The 25,000-nt window shown below is 34.6% G+C and overlaps 1 protein-coding gene across 2 annotated transcripts in view; it reads right to left on the bottom strand.

The window, feature by feature from the left end:
* LOC115214454 overlaps positions 1 to 25,000 on the bottom strand; it is a 365,440-nt gene that overhangs the window by 224,428 nt on the left and 116,012 nt on the right. For both annotated transcript variants that reach the window (XM_029783667.2, XM_029783655.2), the window contains exons 6-15: positions 21,409 to 21,539; positions 18,478 to 18,675; positions 15,805 to 16,004; positions 14,095 to 14,243; positions 11,761 to 11,891; positions 8,974 to 9,189; positions 8,249 to 8,415; positions 6,042 to 6,181; positions 3,449 to 3,570; positions 1,511 to 1,743 (exon numbers count right to left, since the gene is read on the bottom strand). In XM_029783667.2, the coding sequence (XP_029639527.1) occupies positions 1,511 to 1,743; positions 3,449 to 3,570; positions 6,042 to 6,181; positions 8,249 to 8,415; positions 8,974 to 9,189; positions 11,761 to 11,891; positions 14,095 to 14,243; positions 15,805 to 16,004; positions 18,478 to 18,675; positions 21,409 to 21,539 (1,687 nt within the window). The remainder of the gene's footprint in view (positions 1 to 1,510; positions 1,744 to 3,448; positions 3,571 to 6,041; positions 6,182 to 8,248; positions 8,416 to 8,973; positions 9,190 to 11,760; positions 11,892 to 14,094; positions 14,244 to 15,804; positions 16,005 to 18,477; positions 18,676 to 21,408; positions 21,540 to 25,000) is intronic.

Below are 25,000 nucleotides of genomic sequence, written 5' to 3'. Positions count from 1 at the left end.
AACTGGGATCAATATAATCAACTACAGGTCAGGTCAGGTGTGAGGTGCATGCACCATTGCAATGCATTGCAGAATTCACCATTTTGGGGATATTACCAGGTCCCCCTGGGCGACCCATCAAGTTCCAGTCTGTCCCTCTCTCCACGAGATACCTCCTCATCTGCCATGAGCATGTGGCATGTGGTTGACCAACACAGACTGTCAACCCAGCTGGATCCACAGTGAAGAGAACACAGTTAGCAGGGTCTAACTCTGAAAGTAGAGCAACATGGCCAAACAGTCTGAGCTGGTGCTCCCAGGTCATACAAGTAGCAGGACAATTTTCAGTTTCTGAGTAGACATAGATCAGATACGAAATCTAACCAGTGGCAAAGCATTCTGGTACCAAAGGAGTTCAGGTGGCTCCTAAAGGCTCCAGAGACAGTCCAAGTCTCACAACTGTAGAGCAGGACAGGAAGGAACAGAAACAAAAAAAAACCCAAACCCTTGTCCTCCTGCTCAGATATTGGTATCACCAAACATCCTAGTGATGTGTCCACAGCTGAACCAGTTCATCCAGTCCTTTTTAGGGCTTCAGACTCGCAGCTAATGTTGCTATGAATCTTATGGCTAATACAAGTGAAGTAGTCAACAACTTCAACATTCTCACCTACTAAAGAGACAGACAAGGTAGAATCTTCCAAGAAACCAATGAAAGACTGGATCTTTATCTTGACCTACTCTTCCAAAATGTTTGGCCCTGTATATGCCTTTTTTGCTATTCAGTTTTGAAAGTCAAGATGGTGAGTTGGTAGAATTATTAGCAAGCTGGGCAAAATGCTTCATGGCATTTCGTTCACATTCTGCTGAGGTTAGCTTTGCCTTTCATACTTTTGAGATCGATAAAATAAGTAGAAGTTGAAAACTGGGGCCAATGTAATCATCTTACTCTCTCACCTGAAATTGCTGGCCTTGTGCCAAACTTTGAAACTAATATTAAAAGTAAAGAGAATGATCATTTAGCAGAAATGTCAAATGGTCATACTAAATGCTTTACAGTATATAGTTTTGTTTTGTGCCTCCTCCTCTGCCACCACCACCACCACCACCACCATCATCATCCTTTAACTTCTGCTGGCATGAGTTAGATGGTTTGACTGGGGTAAACGAACCAGAGAACTGCATTAGGTTCCTGTCTGTTTGGCATGTTTCTACAGCTGGATGCTCTCCCTAATGCCAACCACTCCAGAAATGTAATGGGTGCTTTTAAATGCCATTGGCATGGGTACCATTTACATGGCATCAGCAATGACTATGATTCACGGATGCTATTTACATGGCACTGGCAACGACCATGACTATGATGCATGGGTGCCATTTACATGGCACTGGTTACTGATAAAATAAAGTACCAGTAATAAGCACATGTTGATTCAATTAATGATATCCTTCATGTCAAGAAATTGGTCCAGTGACAAGCCAATAATAAATCTAAATCTTTTTTACAACTCAGAAAAGTCTGTGTGCTTACCTTGATAGGACACCACTTTCTTCTATTAGTTTTAATATCTTTGGATCTTGAATCTTTGAGAAAAGGTACAACCAAGTATGTAGATTATATTTCTGCATTTCCTCGATGCTGTTAAATATAGACTTCAGATTCATGGCTAATTCTTTTTCTATTCCATTATTAACATCTTTTACATCACGCTTCTGGATGTTGTGAAACACCTTATTAATTACTGAAGATATGTCTTTGACCATCTGAAACACCAAAAAAAAAAAAAAAATTATTAAAAAATTATATTTTGATTTACTTAAACAAAACAAATATCTCTCATAGTAATCTTCTTATTTCCTAGCATGTACTTGACCCCCACCACTTACCCTTGGGCTCATGGTTCTCTGAAAACTGCATGGCAATCTCAACTGTGCAGGTAGCATGGAGAATGCATTCAGTCCACACAGTAAAGTGGTTGACATTAGGAAGAGCATCTGGCTGTAAAATCTATGCCAAAGCTGACATTGGAGCTCAAGGTAGTCTGTGGACTCATCAGTTTCTGTCAAACCACCCAACCCATGATAGCATGAAACATGGACATTAAATGATGATGATGATGATGATGACCTAAATCCATGCAGTAGAATTTTGTTTAAAATGAATTTTTAGTAGAAGATGCAGAGAAATTATAACCAAGCAAGAACTTTAGACTTCCTGGCAAATATGATGCAGTGTAATGTTGTCAGTGACCAAGTTGCAGTTCCAAGATTTTGACACCATATTACAAATGATAAATGTTCAAGTGAAGTTAGCTATCTTTGTGTGTTTCTGACTGGATGATATATGTCTTCAACACTGCAATCATTTTAATTTCAACACACATTTTCTGATTAAATAATTTGTCATCTAAGTACATCTCTGTAATGTATTCTTTTTCAAACATGTTAAAATATTTAACTTCAATAACTTTTGTTAGACGTGACTGTGTGGAGAGAAGCTTGCTTCCCAACCACATGGTTCCAGGGTCAGTCTCACTACATGAAAGTTTGGGCAAGTGACTACTACTATAGCCTTGGACTGACCAAAGCCTTGTGAGTAGATTTGGTAGATGGAAACTGAAGGAAGTCCATGATATATATATATATATATATATATATTATATATATATATATATATATTATATATATATATATGTATATGTATATGTGTATGTGTCGTTCTGTCTGTGTTTGTACTTGCACCATTGCTTGATAACCAGTGTTAGTGTGTTTACATCCCCTTGGTAAAAGTGACCAATAGAATAAGTACTAAGCTTAAAAATTCTGGGGTCAGTCTGTTTGACTAAAATCCTTGAAGGCAGTACCCCAGCATGGCTGCAGTCAAATGACTGAAATGAATAAAAGAATAAAAGAATAAAAAATTTGGTGCCAAGAGAACTTATGCGGGGATGAAATGTCAAAAGGTTTACATGAATAAATGTTACTTGACATAGTGCATAGCTCTGAGATCAGGGGTTCTTTCCAAGTCAAGCCACTGCTTCTCTACATCAAGAAGTCACAGTTCCAGTACTATGGATACATGATTAGAATCACAAGAAAGAATTGCGAGATGAATTCTTCAAACTGAGCCAGCCAGCAGGAGATCCAGGAGTAGACTAAAAATGAAACAGTTTGATAATATTCTCAGCTAGTCATATTTGGGAATCCAGCCAGAAAGTATTATGACTATTGTTTCCAACAGGACCTAATGGAGGTGGTGCCAGAGGACCTTATCCCTATGATGCTTCCAGAAATACTGGGCAGAGAAGATAATGGAAGAATGGAAGTGTAATTTGATCCTGTGTTTAAAACACAAGGACATCCCTAATGCTCATGTATTCATATTTAAGAATACTTCAAGCATACTTCAAGATTTAACAAATGAAATTCTTCAGAATATACTATACTGTATTTATTTACTACTACTTACATTCATGTTTGCTGGATCTTTCAAAGTTACAAGAAGCTTTTTAGAGAGCTCTGGATCAATGGAATCTAGTGTTTCAAATGCTTTGCCAAACATATCAGCCTTTTCGAGAAGACTTGGCAAACCTGATGAAAAGCAAAAAAGGAAAAAGAAAAGAGCATTAGTAAAAATAGATTATATTTTAAATAATCAGTACAGGACATTCAATAAATATATTTCATATATTTATTTAAAATTTGTTTCATATTAATTCTATATTTCACATTAATACATATATAGATGTTTATGAATGTGGCTATATATCAATGGTGTAAAAGAGTGCAAAGAAAGGTTATGTTGGATATTATGATAAGGTAAACTTGAACAGTGGTAATAGCAAACATTTGAAGTGTGTCTTATTACAATTTCTAAACAAAAATGTCCCCTAATTAAAGTGCCTAGAACTTGAATCATAACATGTTTACTAAAAGCATGCAAGATAATTTGGATTGATATAATGTATCAATTGATCTGTCATTTAAATACATATATTAAGTCAAATAATTTTTCATGCATCAGAAAAAAGTTAGGCACATATTTTAGAGTATAGTGTGGGTATATCATTTATATAGTATAAGGAATTTAGTCTCTCATCAGTCAATTCATGCTAATGAGCAGATTTATATTGAAAAACTAAGTCTTAATCTTAAGACCTGCATAGGTAGGATCTTCTTTAGATTAGTAGATAAGCATTTTACACAAATACATTAGTCTGAACATAAGTCAAAGAAAGTTTTCAACAGGTACATTTTGAGTGTCTCCTTTAGCTGCATATCTAACACCTATTCTCACCCCAATCCTGAGAAGATGATCTAGTTCAACCCACCATTCAATCTAAACTTATTTATTAATGTAGCTAGAAACTTAGTATTTCCTAAAAACCTATAAGTGTCATGAACTCTTTAATGTCCATAATGTTAAGGTTTGCCACTCAGGCTTAGATAATATTGCTTTAAACATTGCATTCTTCAACAAGAAAACTGTAACTTCTGAAATACCACCAACTGTCTGATGGGAAGATCCTGTTATCGATAGAGCTATCTGATGGTATCACAAGATGAAACATATGCAAATGAATTTAAAGGAAGATTTACACTACACATGCACACCTCCATATAAACAAGGAAAAGTTCACCTCCCTTTTTTAGGAGACACTGGGATGAAACAAACAACTTCTCCAACATCACATAGCATCTTTGGCAAGGATCTTCATACTAGCTCTGCCTCCACAAGAAATGACATATATTGTATGAGTGCCTGTAGTATCCATCAACAAGAAATCTTTCCTGTTCTGTTGTCACAAAAGATACATCATGTTAATTGAACATTAAACCATTGGTTTCTGATGTTCTTGAAAGGCCACTTTAGACCTAGCTGGCCTATTCACAATTACAGGTTATACAATCCCTGTTTGCCTAGAGCAAGAGCATTTTCTGTCTGTGTACTGTCATTGTGGCTAACATTGCATCTTAGCTATGCTTGACATGCAACTAATATGTAACCTTTGATTTTCTGTAGAGATGGTACTTATTAGTGATTAAATTTAGCATGTTATATAAAACATAAACAATGCTAAGATTGGTTCTGATGGTTAATCTGTAGATTAAATTCTTTAAGTGTTTGTATTAAGTTTTCTTAAATTGTGGACAATCGTATAGTGAAAGATTACCAGCTTATTATTGTTATATGAACCTATGTCTGAAGAGTTGAATATATTTTAGAGCATCTCTAGGATGTAAAATCTTACAAGCTTGAGAACTTCAATTCCTTTACCACAGTCATTGGCACCTTTTTTCAGTCAGGAGTTTTAAAAGAATAGAAGTGAGTTCCTTGTTTTTTTTTTTTAGAATGCAAATGTCAATATAATTAATGATAGTAAGGTGGCAAGCTGGCAGAATCGTTAGCATGCCAGGCAAAATGCTTTGCAGTATTTTGTCCATCTTCATGTTCTGAGTTAAAATTCTGCTGAGGTCAACTTTGTCTTTCATTCCTTTGGGGGTTGATAAAATAAATACCAGTTCAGCACTGGGGTCAATGTAATTGACTTACCCCTGAAATTGTTGGCTTTGTGTCAAAATTTGAAATTAATGTCATTAATGATTATGAAGCTTTGCTGAAATCTTTAGCTATTTAAATAAGGGGATTTGTTATTGACAAGGAAAATTCTATTCTGTTGAACAAGATGAAATTTAATGCTCTTTGCTGCTTATGCTGTTACACCATTGATTACTAAATAACATTGGTCCATAGTAATAATTATGTTAAATATTACAGTATGGTTGTAAAATATTTTCTGTGCATTCAAATGATAGATACACTATGCTTATAATGAGTAACAAATGAAAACCAAATAGAAGAAATATTTAAACTTGTTAGCCCCCATCATGCAAGCATGGAAAAGTGGAGGTCAAGAGGATGATGATGATGATGATGATGATGATGATGATGATGATGATGATGATGATGATGATGATAATGATGATGATGATATATTGAACACATTCATTTCTTGCTACAATAACAGTGAATTATAATTCCAGAAAGAAACCAATATTACCTTTCAAATATTTTAAGATATTATCAATAAAATGTAATATATTCTTTGCAGAATGCAGGATTTCGTCATCATTGTCAAAATATTTTCTTGTCTGCTCAACAATATATTCACTGATAAGATCCACGTTGTCATCAATGGAGCTAAAGAAGAAAGAAAATTTAAGCATTAAAGAAAATTACTGAATATTATTATTGCATTCTTGGAAACTAACTCAGTTATTGAAAGGAGTACACAAATATCAATTTAATGGTTTCTACTTCACTACTAATACAGTTGAAAATCCTTTACTCAAAATCTGAAAAAATTCCAAAATCTTATAGTTTTTGTATTCTGATATTGCACCCCACAAATGGAAAATTTCGCAAAGTACTGGAACTTGATATAGTTGTAATGTCTGTGGCTACATTTATCTTCAAATCTCTGTGTAGGAACCGTTATGTTTTGATTTGTTTCTTTTGTTTGTTTTGTACAATAAGCACAAAATCTTATTTTGACATGAGATCTGAATTTCATCTCCATGCAGGAGGATAATATGATTAGTGTCATTACTTATAGTTTAACTTTTATCTTTTACTTGTGTCAGGCATTAGACTGCAGTGATGCTGGGGCACCACCTTAAAGAATTTCTAACTGAATGACCTTAATAGTTATTGGCCATTAGGGTCTGATGGCCATAGCTACCGTTCTCTAAATACTCTACTGCGCTATAACTTTGAGTGTGCTTCTCTTTTAGATTTAAGATTTACTGATGATATATATATATATATATTATATATATATATATATAATATATATATATATATCATCATCATCATCATCATCTTTTAACGTCCGCTTTCCATGCTAGCATGAGTTGGACGGTTCAACTGGGGTCTGGGAAGCCAGAAGGCTGCACCAGGCCCAGTCTGATCTGGCAGTTTCTACAGCTGGATGCCCTTCCTAACATATATATATATATATATGTATATATATATATATAAGTGAAGCCATATTGCTTAATGATTAGAGTGATCAGCCTTGTTTCATGTTGCTCCAGTTCACTTAACTAGCAAAAATGTGTTGTACCTGTAAATCAAAGGACCAGCCTGGTCACATTCTGTGTCATGCTGAATATCCCAGAGAACTACATTAAGGGTGCTCATGTCTGTTAATTGTTCAGTCACTTGCATATTAATTTCACAAGCAGGCTGTTCCAATGATTGGATCAACTGGAACCCTCATTGCTTTAACTGACAGAGTGCCATATATACAGGGTGTCCCCCAAATATGTACTCATATTTCGACTCCCCATAACTCACTGAACTTTTCAATTCTTTTCAGATCAATTTGGCCCTAATAATAGCAGAAGTATGACTAAGTTTTGAAGAAAGAAAAATTATCATAAAGTGCTATTGGAAGCATGAAAATATCATGGAAGTGCAAAGACAATTTAGAGGACAGTTTCACAAAGATCCGCCAATACAATGCACCATTGCTCAAATATTAGATAAGTTTGAATCAGATGGAACTATACATAATGTCCATAAGGAGCTTTCAGGAAGACCATGGTTATCAACCGGCCTCACAAAGGAAGAACAATTGCTGGAAACCCTCTGGCAATCCCCACAGAAATCTGTCCAACAAATGGCTTGTGAGATGGGAATCCCGAAATCAAGTGCCCATTGCATTTTAAAGCAAGTTAGTTGGAAATGTTACACTCCAATATTAATCAACACTCTAAATGAAGATGATCCTGACCAAAGAGTTGAATTTTGTGAGTGGTACCTGGGCAAATGCAAAGAAGATGCAGCATTTACATCCAAAATTGTTTGGACTGATGAAGCCAGTTTTAAGTTACATGACTCTATTAACCAACATAATTACAACTACTGGGCTCCTGAAAATGTGCATGTTACTATGGAACACCATTTGAACTTACCAGGTGTTACAGTGTGGTGTGGGCTATCAGTATTGGATATACTCGGGCCATTTTTTCTTGTCCAAATTGTCACTGGGGATGCTTATCTAAACTGAGTGCACCTTTTGACCATGTATTTGTAAATTTGAACCATTAATCTTGTTTCTAAGTCAATAAACTTTGAATTAATTGTTATTTAAACTGTGAATACATTTTGGGACACCCTGTATATATATATATACATACAAGCTCACATATACAAATATATATAGGTAAATTACAAAAAGTTTTAATGGTTTAGATAACTTACGTCTCATTAAAGGTCATCAAAAGTGTTGCAATTTGACCAATTTCAGCATAAGCTGCAGCATTTATGAATTTCCCTACCTCTGGTGGTAGATGCTTGAATGTTGCTATAATGTTCTTTATATCATCTTGAAATTCAGAAATAGCATGGTGCACAATTTTCTGATTGACCTAAGAATGAAAGAAACATTTATGAAATATGTATTATACATTGACTTTATTCTTTTTATTTCTACTTATAGAATGGTTTGTTGGTATAACCTTGATCTTTCATTATTTCAGACTTTATTGATTCAGCAATGGTTTCTTTTCATCAGCATCATGAGTCAACCAGTAAGTATTTCATATACAAATGTGATAAACAGCATTGTTTAATGTTGCAATTAAAACAATTACAGTATGGAAGACACATTTAAGCCAGTCAAGAACACATAAAGACTTTTGTTGTACCAACTGTGACCAGGTCATTGGCAAGATGTAGCAGAATCTTGTCAGTGACCAAATTGTAGTTGATGTGATGAAAGTTTTGACACCAAATTTTAAATGTTTAAGAGAAATTAACAGCCTTTATGTTTTATTGAAGGGCTATTAATTGCTTACTCATCACTTAGCAAAAGGGAAAATAAAGAAATGATTGACTTTCATTTGGATTTTAACATTTATAATGAACATCTTATATTTATAAAAAACGTTTAATTGAATAACAACAAAAATGAAGTGATATATTACTTTGCCTGAAGATGTATCTATATATTTGTTCAAGAATTCCAAGTGAGCCTTGGTGAAATTGGCACACAAAATGTCCTGCACAGTTTGTTGACGAAATCCATCGCTTGAAGAATTGATCAGCAAGGCAGAATTTAAAAGAATGTTGTTAAGTCCAGGTTTTTTGCAGAGAAATACTTCAATATCAGTTTCATTGAAGAGATTCAGGAAGTCCAAAAACTGGGAAGAGAAACGTAAACACATAAATAAATAGAAACGCATACACACACACACACACATGAAAGATTAAGCAATATCTAAGATAAGTTCGGAATTTTCCCATGCATGCAATTACGTTACCAAATATTGTTAAAATTTGGACCATGTTTAATTGAAGGAGATTAACAAGTAGATGCCAGCCCAGGTCGTACACAATGTTACCCTCAAGGCTAGATTATGTGATTTATTAATGAATTCTCGTTTTTTTCCTCTTTTCCCTTTATTTCTCTTCCTGATGTTGACCTTGGAATCTTATCTTCCTCCACAAGTTCTAGTCCAATAATTATTTGGAATTGTTCAGGTGAATAGTTGAGAGAATTTGGTGCCTGCAATGTGGTTCTCTCATAATATGATCTGCAATTGAGCATTGATCCTACAGACTTTTCTTTTTCTTTCATAACATTATTGTTTCACATTTTTTAAATTTAAGAGGTATGTTTCTTACATTTTATTTATTAGTATTTAATTTGTAGATGTTTTAATTTTCCTCTTATATATCAGTACTTATGATACATATGTATGTTATTTGTATTCTAACTGCAAATACGTTTGTATGTTCCTTATTAGTGTTTGACTATATGTTTTAATGCTGTTTCACGGCATCAGAAGTCATGAGCCCACTTTAAAATGTCAAAATTACAATGATGTTTAATTGGCAGCTGATAAAAGTTCCTCCAGTTATGATGATGATAATGATATGTGTGTGTGTGTGGATGTGTGTGTGTGGTATGTGTATGTATATATATGTGCGTATATATATATATATATATATATATATATATGTATGTGTATATATATGTATGTGTATATATATATATATATATATATATATATATTATATATATATATATATATATATAGTCCGCTCTTTTGGGTGGTTGGTGTTAGGAAGGGCATTCAGCTGTAAAAATCCTGCCAAAACAGTCACAGTAATCTAGTGCAGACTTCTGCCTGGCAGGCTCCTGTCAAACTGTCCCACCCATGCCAGATGGAAGGTGGATGTTGAATGATGATGATGATGATGATGATATATATATATACACACACAAAATACATGGTGATTACTCCATCTTCACAGATGATTGTTGTCTCCTTTTGCTTCCTCATTGTCAATTGAATTTCCAACTTTCCATCCATGACCTTTCAGATGACTATTCAGTCCCATTGTGGATCTGTATGGTTTGAAGTACAGGTGACAGACGAAAGTTGTAATTCCACTGGATTGATCATATTGCTGTGTGAGATATGACCCCTGTGACCTATCACATATGTTTTTACACCTGAGATCAACTTGGAAGCCCTTTTTCACACAACATATGCCATGTCACTCATTCAAGGAGGAAGGATGTTTGCATACAGTTGATCTTTCATTGGACTACAGATTGTTGACACATCCAGCCTTGAAAAGGCGTACACGGCCACAAGTCACACACCTCCAACACTTTATGTTCTCATGAGGTCTTGATGACAGACCTCTGAAGCCAGCACGTTATGCTTTCATGCTGAAGGTGACTCTCTTCAAAAGTTTTACACCTTTCCCTATATGCTTTCTCCACTCAGCTCTTTCAAAACATACGAACACACATATAAAGTGAATTGGCAGAGTTATCATAGAGGTAGATAACACACCTTGCAGCATTTGTTTCTGACACTCAATCATCTGAGTTCAAATCTCAGAGCTCAACTTTGCCTTTCATCCTTTTGGGTTGATCAGAAAGTACGAATCCAGGATAGTTGATTGGTGGAACTGTTAGAGAGTTCGGTGAGGTGTCTTATGCTATCTGTACTTGCTTTTTGTGTATTTAGGGCAACACTTGTGATGATACTGATGCTAAGCTGTATTGGCCTTTAAGGAAAGGCTTCTCGTTGGACAACAATTCTAGTGCAGACAGATAAGATCTGTATTCTTGTGCAACTGCGAGTCTTCCACTATCAACTCTCTGAAAAAGCCGCTTTGCCTAGAGCTGTACATGTAGGTACAGTTACATGCTAAATACTGATTGGCAGAAACCTTAGTGTGTACCACACAGTATATTTGTATAAGAAATTTAAAGTTTCCTAAGGTGCAAGCAGGGTTGAGTGGTTGAGTGGTTGAGGAGCTTGCTTCCCAACCATGTGGTCTTGGGCAACTTGGAGCTATAGGCTTCTACTATAACCCTGATCTGACTAAAGTCTTGTGAGTGGATTTAGTAGACAGAAACTGAAAAAAGCCTGTTACACACACACACATGCATGTATGATTTTGTGTTCATGCTTTTTTTCCCCCTGTCACTTGACAATTTGTATTGGTTCACTTATGTCCTTGTATCTTAGCCATTGACACAAGAACCAATAAAATAAGTACAAGGTTTAAAAAATAAATACTGGGGTATTTCAAAATGGTACTCCAGCATGACAACAATCCTATGACTGAATCAATTAAAGCATTAATGATAAAAAACTCAATATCATTTCTTTTTACAAATCCTTTGTAGTTGCAATATTCTTCATAAAAGACATATGAAAAGCATTAATCTAATATTTGATACTAACTTTTGGTACATTGATTTCTTTGTCAATGATTTCCTCCACTACATCTCTTGGTAGATTAAGTTCATTCGAAAGAAATCCAACAAGGTGTGATGAGTTATCAAAGAGATGCTTCAAGCTGATTTTAATTGATTCTAAAAAGAGAGAAAAACAATATTATAGTTCTTGCAATTATCAAGTAGTATTCTTTTTTAAATATTCAAAAAATATCCTATTAATACACAACAATATTAAATAGATACTATAAAAATATCAAATAATAGTTTCTAACATTGATATGAAGATAAGCATTGAATAGAATATAGTAGGATTAATTGGTACATAACTAATATTTAAGGTTTAGAGCATATTGGCATGACAAAAGGCAATGTTAACTTTAGTGCAATTTGAACACAGCTGCTAAATAAAATGTTAAACAAAAGCTCACTGAGCAGGCCTAACACTTTGTTATTTCTATTTCAAAGAGATGTCTTTGATAAAACCAATTACTATCAACTTATTTCCTTCATTTTATTTAATAGAATTGTTTCTTCAATGCTACTGCCTTAAAAATATCTAGTAATATTAAAACAATTAGATGCAGACATCAAATAAGTTATGAATAATAAAACTTTTTGATAAGATTAGCTGTAAAAAATGAATAAACAGACTGAATTCGGTAACATATATTCAAATTAGCCAAACTTATTCAAAACTGTATAAAAGCTGTTAAGTCATTTAAATTGGTTATTACTGGAGGCCTGCATTAGAAGGAACTGAATTAGAAATTAGATTGGATAGGTCTATGCTGTTGTGTCATCAGATGAATTAGAAACACATATTTTGTTTCTTTATTGGAAAAGAAAATTGAACAGTCTGCATGCAAATCTTTTGAGATAAAAGCATAATAAAGAATAAATAATTGCAAGGAATTGTATGAAAATGACAAACTGCATCAAGAATCACATTTGAAAATCAAAAAAGTTTTTCTTTAAATAGTCATATACAAAATTTTACTCTCTATTTCATCTTATGATACAACATGCATCTCTCAAGCTTTGATTCCAATACAATCTCATTGTTTATCTTAAGTAACGTAAGTGAAAGTAGAATGCTAGAAATACTATGAGAGCAGCTTATATTTTGTATAATTTTAATTAATACATGGCAATGTAAATTATATTTGACAACTGAATACATAGAAGAGTACCCCTTTTTTGTTATGTAGCAATTAATTAAAAATAGAATAAATGCAACCTGAGACTTTCTGCTTGTTCTTTAGCTTTGATTGATAATTTTAACCATTTCCATTAATTTACAATACTAAAGCCCTCAAGAAAGACATAAATGCTACACCACCTCGTTTTTCTCCCTCTATAATTATATGATTTTCAAGTGTAATGGATGTATTGTTATTAGATATGGTATTATTCATAAACTGAAAGTCTCAGATATGAACATCATGTAGGTTATTTGATTATTGAAGCCGTAGATTTAATTCTACACATCTCAGCTTAAGCATATAGCTGTCAATAATAAACACCAGTTTATATGGAAATGTTAATGGCAAACTTATATGAGATTGTTAAGAATAGAATTCTCCAGTTTTGTGTTTCACTATCACTATACACTTAGCAAAAACACATCTTTAGCAAGGATTGCATCTCAATGACTGATTCTTTTCTTTAGGATCAGAAGCTACTTCAGTCTCCAGCAATTGTTGATGCTCTACAAAGCTCAAAGGAAGTTTACATGGGAGTACTTCTCTCCCATTTAGGACATTGTTGCTGCTACGCAAGCAGATAGCCTTCATGACCTGGATGACTAGCATAAAAATCATTTACAAATACACTCCAGCCTCTGGCCCACCAGTTCACTACATCCTTTCTTGGCTTTTTCTAAACAATGAGATCTGTACCTTGGAACTAGCTGGACTCATGTAACCTCCCCTCGGGTATTCCTATGCTACTCATCCCCTACTTTCCCATAATTCTTCTTGTATCCAAACTCCCAGGTTTCATAATAATTACTACACCCAGTTATTTCTTCACAGAATTCCCTTACTGCTTATATTTTGTCTACAGTTGATTTACAATAGTTCAAGAGGAACATTAATAGTGACAATCTTACTGGTCTAACCTGAAAAGTCCATGGACACTGCCTGTGCACCACAACAGCAATTGAAGAAAAAAGAATTGACCAACAGCCTTTGATTGATGAAAATTTATGCTTTATAAAAGTGACTTAAAACACACAGGTCTAAACATTAATCATTTCAAAACTTGTAGGACTTAGATGACATAATTTCGAGACTATTTAAGAAATATTTGTAATAATAAATACAACATAATTACTTACCTAAACTGTGCTGCATATCAGGACTCATGATACCAAATAATCTTTCAATTAAATTCAGACCACTTTTGAAAAGTTGCCATGATTTAAGTGTTTCATTGGATGCAGTGGATAGTAAAAATGGCTCCATCATATTGAGCAATTCTTCATTTCTATAAGCATAGGAAATGAAACAATAAGCTACTTAAAATTGTGCATATTAGAGTTACAATAATACAAGTTATCTTTCAAGGAAAGCCAACAATTACTTTAATGAAGATATTAAAGCCAAATTAGTGATAGCATGAAACAATCATGAATGCATGTACATGTGTGTATATATATATATATATATATATATATATATATATATATATAATATATATATATATATATATATATATATGTATATATATATTCATGCTTATGCTCATATCTATATATATCATCATCATCATCATCCATCATCGTCATCGTTTGACATCTGTTTTCCATGCTGGCATGGGGTGGGCAGTTTGTTATGAGTTGGCCAACCAGGAAGCTGTACAGACTCCAGTATCTGTTTTGGCATGGTTTCTATGGCTGTATGCCCTTCCTAATGCCAGTTACTTTAAAGAGTGTGCTAGGTGCTTTCAATGTATTGCTGGCATGGGTACATTTTTGCAGCTCCACCCCAAGTGCATTTTATGTGGCACTGGCACTTGCAAAGGACAAGCCTATATGTATTGATGACTATGATTTTACTTAATTTGATGTGTCTTCTCAAGTACAACAAATCATCACAATACCTAGTCTATTATCATTTCCTTAGTGAGGTCCAGTGTCTAAAGATCCTTTTTCACCACTTTGTCCCACGTCTTTCAGGGTCTACACTTTCTACAGGTCCCCTCTACAATTAAAGATCTGCCCCTTTTTTTTAAGCAGTTGTCCTCATCCAAACACATCATATGACCAAGCCACTGCAGTCTTCTCTCTTGCACACAACATCTGAAGCCTCTTGCACCCAATATATATATATATATATACTCACACATACATACATACATACATACATACATACATACACACATACATACATACATACATACATACTTACATACATACATACACACACATACATACACACATACATACATATATATATATATATATATATATATATATGTATACATACACACACTCCCATATATATATATATATATATTATATATATATATATAGTGTTTTAATATTTCACTTAGGCATTGTGAGACTAATAACCTGGTGTAGAACTCAATATGCATATGTTTCAGAATGAGGTGTTAGCTGGCTGAGTATAGAGTGGTAATAAGAAAGAGAGATGACAAAGGAACAAATGATTATGTTATGAACTTCATTAGCTTACAACTGTTTCTGCTATAAGATGCAGTTGATTCATAGTTCAGTGCCTGAATAACACCTTATAGCTTCATTGGAGCCTTGAATATAAAATGTAATTTATTTGGGAAAAAATTACATTTGTGCCTATATAGAGAATGGCATCAACAAAGAGGAAGTCAATACAAATGTATATATATATCTAGAGTACTTTTTGTGTGCATATATATGTGACTAAAATCTCAATGATTCAAAGGATTTGACATTCTTTCCTTAATTTATGAGTAAAATTCTGATTAAGTTATGTCATGCATGAAAAGAAATGGAAGCAAAACTATAAATATGAGGGTAATAAAAAAGTTCAAAAACTAATTCAACCTTTCAAAATCAAATTCATGGAATTTTTGCAGGTGCAAAAGCCATTCAGGTAACCTCTTTATAACTTCTGTGAGATTTCCCAAGCCTTTAAAATCTTTCAAAAATGATTTGGCAGTAGGTGTATTGAAAAATGTGTCCATCATAGTTACAAGATCAAAAAGCCCTTCAGACCAACCATAAGGCTTCATTAAAAGAGAAACCTATAAAGGAAAGAAAAAAATAACAACATTAGAGTTAGTTTCTGAGATAATTTTGACAAAATATTAGTTACTTCCTAAAAATGTCTAAAGTAATGACACATTAATGTGCATGTGTGTGTGTGTTTATGTCAATACACACACACATATATATGTATATATATATATATATATATATATATACATATATATATATAAGGTGTATTATGAGCATTTATAGAACACAGTCCTATATAAAGTCAGCAAACAATTAAAAATGGAGAAGGGAAGATATTAATAGTTTGATAATATTTTAATCCATACATACGATCATTTCAAATGATAACACCAACATGTAAGAAACATGGAAGAGATTAAATTAATTATAATTAATTTGATTATATATTAGCATTCTCGCCAGTGCAAAAAATGAAGGAAACATCAGAAAAGTCTTAAAAGAAGAAGAAATATTTTGTTAAAGGAGACTGCATCTGTGTCAGATAACTATTTCGGATATTAATAAAAAAGGATGTGAACGATGAAATCTGAAATATAAAAACATGATAATGTAGTGTTGAGTCTAGTTGTGTAAGAAATAAATTCTTCTTCTGTTAAGACTTTTCTGGTGTTTCCTTCATTTTTTGCACTGGCAAGAATGGTAATATATAAAAATCCCCTTGTAAACACAGTTATAGAGCTTGCATACTGGTGTAAACATTGGCAGAAACACACCTTTAGTTCATATAAGTGATATCTATCATCATATATAATTTAAACATTAATTTTCTTCTTACATTTCACATTCACTAGATATATCATTTCCATGACTATAGGGCTTTATTTAATTTACATATCGTTATATACTTCTCATTTATTTGGTTTTTTTCTTTCATGTGTTTCCAGTCAAGGTAGTATTTCTCCAAATCATTTGAATATGAACAGTACAATTGCTAGGTATGTTTTTGTAGAACATTGCAAACAAATGATGACATTAGAGGAATTTCTTAAGACAGTTATAACAAAATAAGTAATCATGGAAAAGCTGTGTAGCTGTCTTGTATATATTGGCTAAAAATATGAGATCATCAATGTGAGTTCATAACTCAATGTAAATTTGGTTTTGTTATTTGGCACCAGGAATGTTATTTTGTACATGTATTTGATTAATTTATTTTCTAAATGACAAGAATTTATAGAACCAGTCCTTCTTACTGGTTTTCGTCAGAATAAGCAAATTCTGTATAGTGTTTGGTGAATTAAATGTAGAGTTAAGAGAACTCTTTAATTACAGCAACTTCCCTAGTATTAGTGCCATGATAAAATGCATACAGTAAATTCTATTAAATGCTGTTGTTAGGAAAGACATTCAGCTATAGAAACTATGCCAAAGATTGAGATGTGCTCTTGCAACCATCTTGGAGGATAGTAACTTTAATATAAGAACTTACTTGGTCTTAGATGACCCATTCAAGCCCTGTCAGTTAGAAAATGGACATAAATATAAGGGTGATAAAAAAAGGAAGATAAGGTGAATGAGACAGATATCCCCACTAAATATAGCGAATGTATCCAGCAGCAGTATTACTTCCAAATCTATCTTGTTGCATCTAGGACTTGATAATGTTCAATCAAATTCAGTTGGTAAAGGGTCAGAAAAGCTGGTGGTAATTAGGGATGCTATAAAGCCTGCCGGCAATAGGATGCTATAAGCTTTGTTTTGCATGGAGGCATTGTTTGCTCCTCTAATGATATTACTGTCGGTGTATGGTGTAGTGGATACATAGATCTTACTTAGTGGTGGTGACTGACTACTTTCAGTCAGCCATATTTGTCATCTGTAAGATAGCGAGCTGGCAGAATTACTAGCATGCTGGGCAAAATGCTTGGCAGCATGTCGTCTGTCTTTACATTCTTAGTTCAAATTCTGCTGAGGTCGACTCAGCTTTTCATCCTTTTGGAATTGATAAAATATATACCATTTGAGCACTATGGTTGATTTAATTAACTAAACACTTCCTCCATAATTTCAGACCTTGTACCTTTAGTAGAAAGGAATATTTGTCATGTCATCTGCACAGCTACAATCTAGTGAAGCACTTGGAGATTAGGAGGTTGTGAGATTTGGTTGTGAGGAGTGTGCATGATTATACTCTAGATGAATATTATCAATCCACTGCTTAGCTTGCCTTGGATGGGTTATAAACGAAGTACATATACTGTTCCATACATCCCTAGGCTTGTGGTTTTGGTTTCTGGACCAGGCTATGCATTGTGTTCTTGAGCAAGATACTTCATTTCACGTTGCTCCAGTCTACTTGGCTGGCGAAAATGAATAGCCTTGCAATGGACTGGCATCTTGACCAGGTGGGAATATATAACCCACAGAATGAGGGAAACCACCGTTATGAGCCTTGGCTTGGGAAGGACCTTTGATCCTAATTTCATTTCTTTTAACTATTCCTTAATAATAGATGTTAAAACATGTAGGAACACTTACCTTTTTTAGAATATTGATCATATTGAGATGTTGCTGAACTGTTTCAGTTATATTTGGTATCATGGAACTATTGATGGCACAAATGGCTGCTGATACTGCAGAAATGTTGGTATTTTGTGGAAATATGATGTAAGAGTTCAGTAATGTTGCGTTGCAGGCAATTTCTTTCAGACCAATGTAACCAGTTAAACTTAAAATCTATAAATCAAAGTAGAATTTTATAAGACTTAGCAGATATACATACACATATATAATATGTATATAATAAATCTCTCTCTCTCTCTCTCTCTCTCTCTCTCTCTCTATCTATCTATCTATCTTTCTGTCTGTCTGTCTGTCTGTCTGTCTATCTAAATACATGTGTGTGTGTGTGATATAAAAGAAAGAAAATGGAATTCATGAAACTATTTATTCAGAACCACTATAATCATTTTGACCCACTGTGCATCAGCACCTTGCAGGTGTTGACATCAGGTAACCACATGCTGTGAATGGGCTTTAAACAGCATACTACAAGGTGCATAACCATATATGAAATTATTTATATATATATATATATATATATATATGTATATATATATATATATATATATATATATATAATAATCTTATATATGGTTATATATATATATATATATGTATATATATATATATATAGATATATTCTTTTATTCTTTTATACATTTCAGCCCTAAGACTGTGGCCATGCTGGGGCACTGCCAATAAAATTCAAAAACCTTTCTGTCAGAAGTGAAATTTGAATCTATGTTTACATTCATGGACTAGAAGACTCTACATTCTGGTTAAGGTAATACACCTTGATTTTGGTACTTTAGAGTGTTTGACCATGTATATATATATATATATATATATATATATATATATATATATATATATATATATAATATTTGTAAAAAATGAAGTTCGAAAATGCTGCTGTATTATACAATTTTTAATTTTTATATATATACATTATAACATGTTCAGTTCCTGAAATGAACTTTATCAAAAAAAGTTATATATAAAAAAAGACAGCTCATGCCGTCAAACACAAGAAATTCATTTATAATACACAACGGAGTCAGACATCTTAGAGTTCATGTATAGTTGATATATAGTTCATGTATAGTTGATATATAGTTTGAAGTATATGTTCAAAGTGTTCGATGCAGTGGCCCACGGTGGCGATACGTATTCAATACAAAAAACAGATCAAAGTGGTGGAAAGCGGTCAATACAGAAGACTAATGTTTCCGAAAGAGCGAGGAATTCATTTTTACCTTAAGCAAATGTGATGACCCATGGTGGATGTTCGCTGGGTGGTTCTAATGAGTTTTTGTGAAGTGTTCGGTTTTATAATGCCTGTTAGGTGGTCAATTCAGCATAGTGTGACGTCATCAACGTTTTGACCAATATATATATATATATATATATATATATATACATATGTACATACACGCACACACACACAATAAACATATTTATTGGTTAACTGACTTGAGATTTATATATGGACCTAACTATCCATTTAGGAATCAACATTTATGTATGCCTAGTTTTTCTTCTTTTTCTTCTCTTCTCTTGTATGGAGAGATTAGCTAATTGATCTGTCTACTTAGCCCTTCTGGGAATTTCAATTGTAGGGTTAAGGAAGAATATAAAATTATATCTCCTCCTCCTCCTCCTCCTCCTACTACTACTACTACTACTACTACTACTACTACTACTACTACTACTACTACTACTACTACTACTACTACTACCACCACTACTACTACTACTACTACACACACACAACTGTGACAAGATAAGGTTTTTAATTAATCAGAATATTACAAATTGATATAATAATCACAATTATTATATCAAAACATATAATACAGGAAAATTCAAGCTTAGTTATTTTTGCCATAATTTATTTCATATGAAGTTGAAAGATGCGTTGCAAAAAAGGATTTTAACATGACAGTAATCTAATACTCTTTTATTCTTCTATTCTTTTTCTTGTTTCAGTCATTTTACTGCAGCCATGCTGGAGCACCGCCTTTAGTTGAACAAATCGATCCCAAGACCTATTCATTGTAAGCCTAGTTCTTATTCTATTGGTCTCTTTTGCCGAACCTCTAATTTACAGGGATGTAAACACACCAACATTGGTTGTCAAGCGATGGTTGGGGGACAGACACACACACACACACACATATTTATAAATATATATATTTATATATACAAAGTATGGGTGTTTAGGGGATTTAGTTGCCTTAACGTTTGTTGTCCGCTTTAACAATTATATATATATATGTGATGGGCTTCTTTCAGTTTCCACCTACCAAATCCACTCACAAGGTGCTATGCAGAGGGACTGAACCTGGAGCCATGTAATTAGGAAGCAAGCTTCTTACCACACAGCCACCTATAAAACTTGTAGTGTCACTCAGATGTGCCCTATTGAGTGACAGACGTGCTGTATTGAGATCTCGCTGGCAGCCATTAGCTGTTTGAGACCAGAGCGAGATCTCACAAACTTCCGGTGGGCATGCCCAATGAGACAGTAAGCCTTTCCAGAAGGACACCTATATAAGACAGCTCTTGAGATTGTTCACTCTCTGTTCCTATGTGCCTCTCATGCCAGAAGCAGCTCATCTCAGTAGCAGCAACTCGCTGCCTCACACATACAACACGGCGGACATTACACTACGTTAGAGATGGTTAACGAGAACCAAACTTCGAGCCTGTGAATAAATGTTATTTGGATTTGTTATCTCACTTTGTCTTCGACTTGATACTTCGTTTGACTGGATTTAAGTTTATAATAGGAGACACTAGATACCCTACCAGTATCTTGGCCAACAATGGCCTCTTGTTATAAGCTTATAACAATCACTCAATTATTACTCTACACATATTTTCACAATTTTTTTTTTTACATACCTCTTTTAAGTTTACTTTTGAGTTAAGGAAAGCTTCAGCGGCATCTTTGGGAAAAATATTCAGTTTGTCAACAAAGATTTCTTGTATTGCATCAGGATCTTTGAAAAGGTCTCGAATTGACACGCCCTTTTCTGTAAATATAAAAAAAAAAAAACATGCATAAATTCATTCTCTGCTTTTTTTAAACACACACATACACACACACAGATAGATGAACTCAGAAACACATAGACACACACAGAAACACACACACACACATATACATTATCATATACAGTAATCCCTTGCCATATCGCAGTTTACCTATTGCGGTTTATCATTTAAGCTTACATCGATTCCTCTGTCATGTTGTTTTGCATTTATAATAAAATAAATATATACAAATTATAAAAATAAAAAAAATATACAGTGCAGTACTGTTTCTACTTTGCGGATTTTCACCTATCGCGGGGTGTTTTGGAATGTAACATCCATGATAGTCGAGGGATTACTGTACATGCAAACATTTGAAAGATACAGAGAAAAAGAGAGAGAGAGACAGAAAGGCAGAGAGAGGGAAAGAGAGAGAGAGAGAGCAGGTAGTTTTCAGATGTTTTAAACCTTTCACTTGAATTGCCTTTTTTAATATTTTAACAGAAATCAATTATACTTAATAGGTTAAATTGAATCTTCATCTAAGCATATGACTGGCTGTGGATATCTATCATTGATAAGGCCCATTGAGGCTGAAATGCATCTGGTATTCTTGCTAGACACTTCTGGAACAGTTTTCATCTCCTTTTCATAGACATTGTGATTTAAAATAGAGCACTTGTATAAGAGATGTTATCGCTGGACTAATTCCACATTAACTTGCATATGAGCTGCTCAGGTAAAGAGTGAATTCATTACTCTAGCTTAGGAGTAGAATAGGTGGTATTGGCAGGAAAATAAAAGTGTCACTCAAAAGTGTTTCAGTCATTTTGATTGAACATCGACCCCTGGACTTATTCTTTATAAGCCTGGTACTTATTCCATCAGTCTCTTTTGCTGAACTACTAAATTATAGTTATACAGCTAGATTAGCCTTCATACTGGTGTTCAAGTGCGTGTATGTGTGTATGCATAAATATATATATGTATGTGTGTATATATACATACATATATATATATTGTGACTCTATCCTATACTGTCTTCTTCTCCCATCCTTTTCTAATTCCCTTTTCTCCCTTTCACCATTTTCTATCTGTCTCTCTCGCTCTCCCCCTCTTTCTCTCTCTCATTGCTCACACGTGACTATCATCCATCTTTCTTTTCCTCACGTGACCATCTTTCTTTTCCTGCATGGGCGTTCAAAGGACTGGATGTTTTCTTACTCTCTCTCCCCTATCTCTTCTTATTTCAAAAAAAATATTTCTCCTAGCATTCACTATTTTCTTCTTATTCTGGTCTAATGATACTCCATATTTGTTTTCATTCAGTTTTCTTGTTATGTCTCCATTGTCCTGTTTTTGTTCCCGACTTTCACCCTCCATAAATCCTAAATTTTATTTTTGGAATTCATGGCAGCAACTGTCCTTGAAAACTCATATTGTCATTGAATGCTTGAAATGAGGAGTACATAGACAGCCGATAACTGATGAAGGGTTGTTCTCTGTGTTTAATTGTCCTATTTTCCAAATTTTTCTCTTGTTTGCGTATTTAACTCATTTGTTTTCATATTTCATGTTATTTACACAGTATATACATTATTTATATTAATATATATATATGTATATATATCTCGTGGCCGATGCCAGCGCCGCCTCGACTGGCTTGCGTGCCGGTGGCACATAAAATACACCAATCCGACTGTGGCCGTTGCCAGCCTCGCCTGGCACCTGTGCAGGTGGCACGTAAAAAGCACCCCCTACACTCACGGAGTGGTTGGCGTTAGGAAGGGCATCCAGCCGTAGAAACATTGCCAGATAAGACTGGAGCCTGGTGCAGCCTTCTGGCTTCCCAGATCCCCGTCGAACCGTCCAACCCAAGCTAGCATGGAGAACGGACGTTAAACGATATGATGATGATGATGATGATGATATATATATATAATATATATATATATATATCAATCTATATATATATATATATATTATATATATATATATATACATATATATAATGTATATAAGTTTGTATGCATGTATATGTATATATGTATATATATCATCATCATCGTTTAACGTCTGTTTTCCGTGCTAGCATGGGCTGGATGGTTTGACCGGGGTCTGGGAAGCCAGGAAGCTGCACCAGGCTCCAGTCTGATCTGGCAGTGTTTCTACAGCTGGATGCCCTTCCTAATGCTAAACACTCCGTTAGTTTATTGGGTGCTTTTTACGTGCCACCGGCACAGAAACCAGTCAAAGCAGCACTGGCATCGGCCACATTCGGATGGTGCTTTTTACGTGCCACCGGCACAGGTATCACAACTACTATTTCCATTTGATATTTATTTCGATGTTCATGTACTTGACTCAATAGGTCTCCTCAAGCACAGCAGGTCGTTCTGCAAGCCAAGGTACTTTGAATGGGCTGGGGCTATGCAAAACTGGTGCAGGAAGCAGCCTGGGTCTTTGCAGTCACAGCATATCTCCAGAGATCTCGGTCCTTCGTCATTGCCTCCGTGAGGCCCAATGCTCGGAGGTCATGCTTGACTACCTCTTCCCATATCTTCCTGGGTCTACCTCTCCCCATGTATATATAAGTATATATGCATGCATATGTATATGTGCATATATACATATATATATATATATATATATATATATATATATATATATATATATATATCTTGGTTGGCATCCTTTTTGTCTCGGGAGACAATGGAGTTGCACATAAAGTAGTCTGGTCCGGCTTTTACATTTCATGTCCTGATACATTTCCTGCTGTGGCTGTGTAGTCCTATCCTGGACAAACACTCCCTCTGGCAGGTACCACAAAGGTAGCGAAGACTGTTCCTGGCTGGTTGTAATGCCATAGTTTTTTGTTGACGTCTTTTCTTGTCTTTCCATTTCTCCTCTCTCTCTCTGTCACTCCTTTATATTCCCTCTCTTACGGTACGTCGCCAGTCTCCACGGTTGCCGGCAACTGCCTCCCAACCGCTAATATTGATGCTGCAGGCCTTCATGTCCCTTTTGCAAACATCCTTGTAACGTAAGAGCGGTCTACCCACAGACCTAATACCCCTAGCAAGCTCTCCGTAGAGTATGTCCTTGGGGATTCTGTCATCTTTCATACGGCTAAATGCCCAAGCCATCTCATACGTCTTTGCGTGAGGAGTGCAAACATGCTTGGTATTCCTGCTTGCCTGAGGACATCTTTGTTGGGGATATGGTTCTGCCATTTGATGCGGAGGATTTTCCGGAGGCAGCGCAGGTGAATGATGTTTAGGCGACACTCTTGGCGTGTGTATAGTGTCCAAGTCTCACTTCCATACAGTAGAGTGCTAAGTACACATGCCTGGTAGATCTTCATTTTCGTGGTCTTGGTCAGCTTATTGTTGTCCCAAGCCCATTTGGAGAGTTGGGCCATCGCAGCAGCTGCCTTGCCAATGCGTATATTGAGCTCAGC

Source organism: Octopus sinensis, linkage group LG1 (assembly GCF_006345805.1).
Source record: "Octopus sinensis linkage group LG1, ASM634580v1, whole genome shotgun sequence".
Classification (NCBI taxonomy): domain Eukaryota; kingdom Metazoa; phylum Mollusca; class Cephalopoda; order Octopoda; family Octopodidae; genus Octopus; species Octopus sinensis.
The sequence above is the reverse complement of the archived record's forward strand: the minus strand, read 5'-3'. Positions and strand labels throughout refer to the sequence as shown.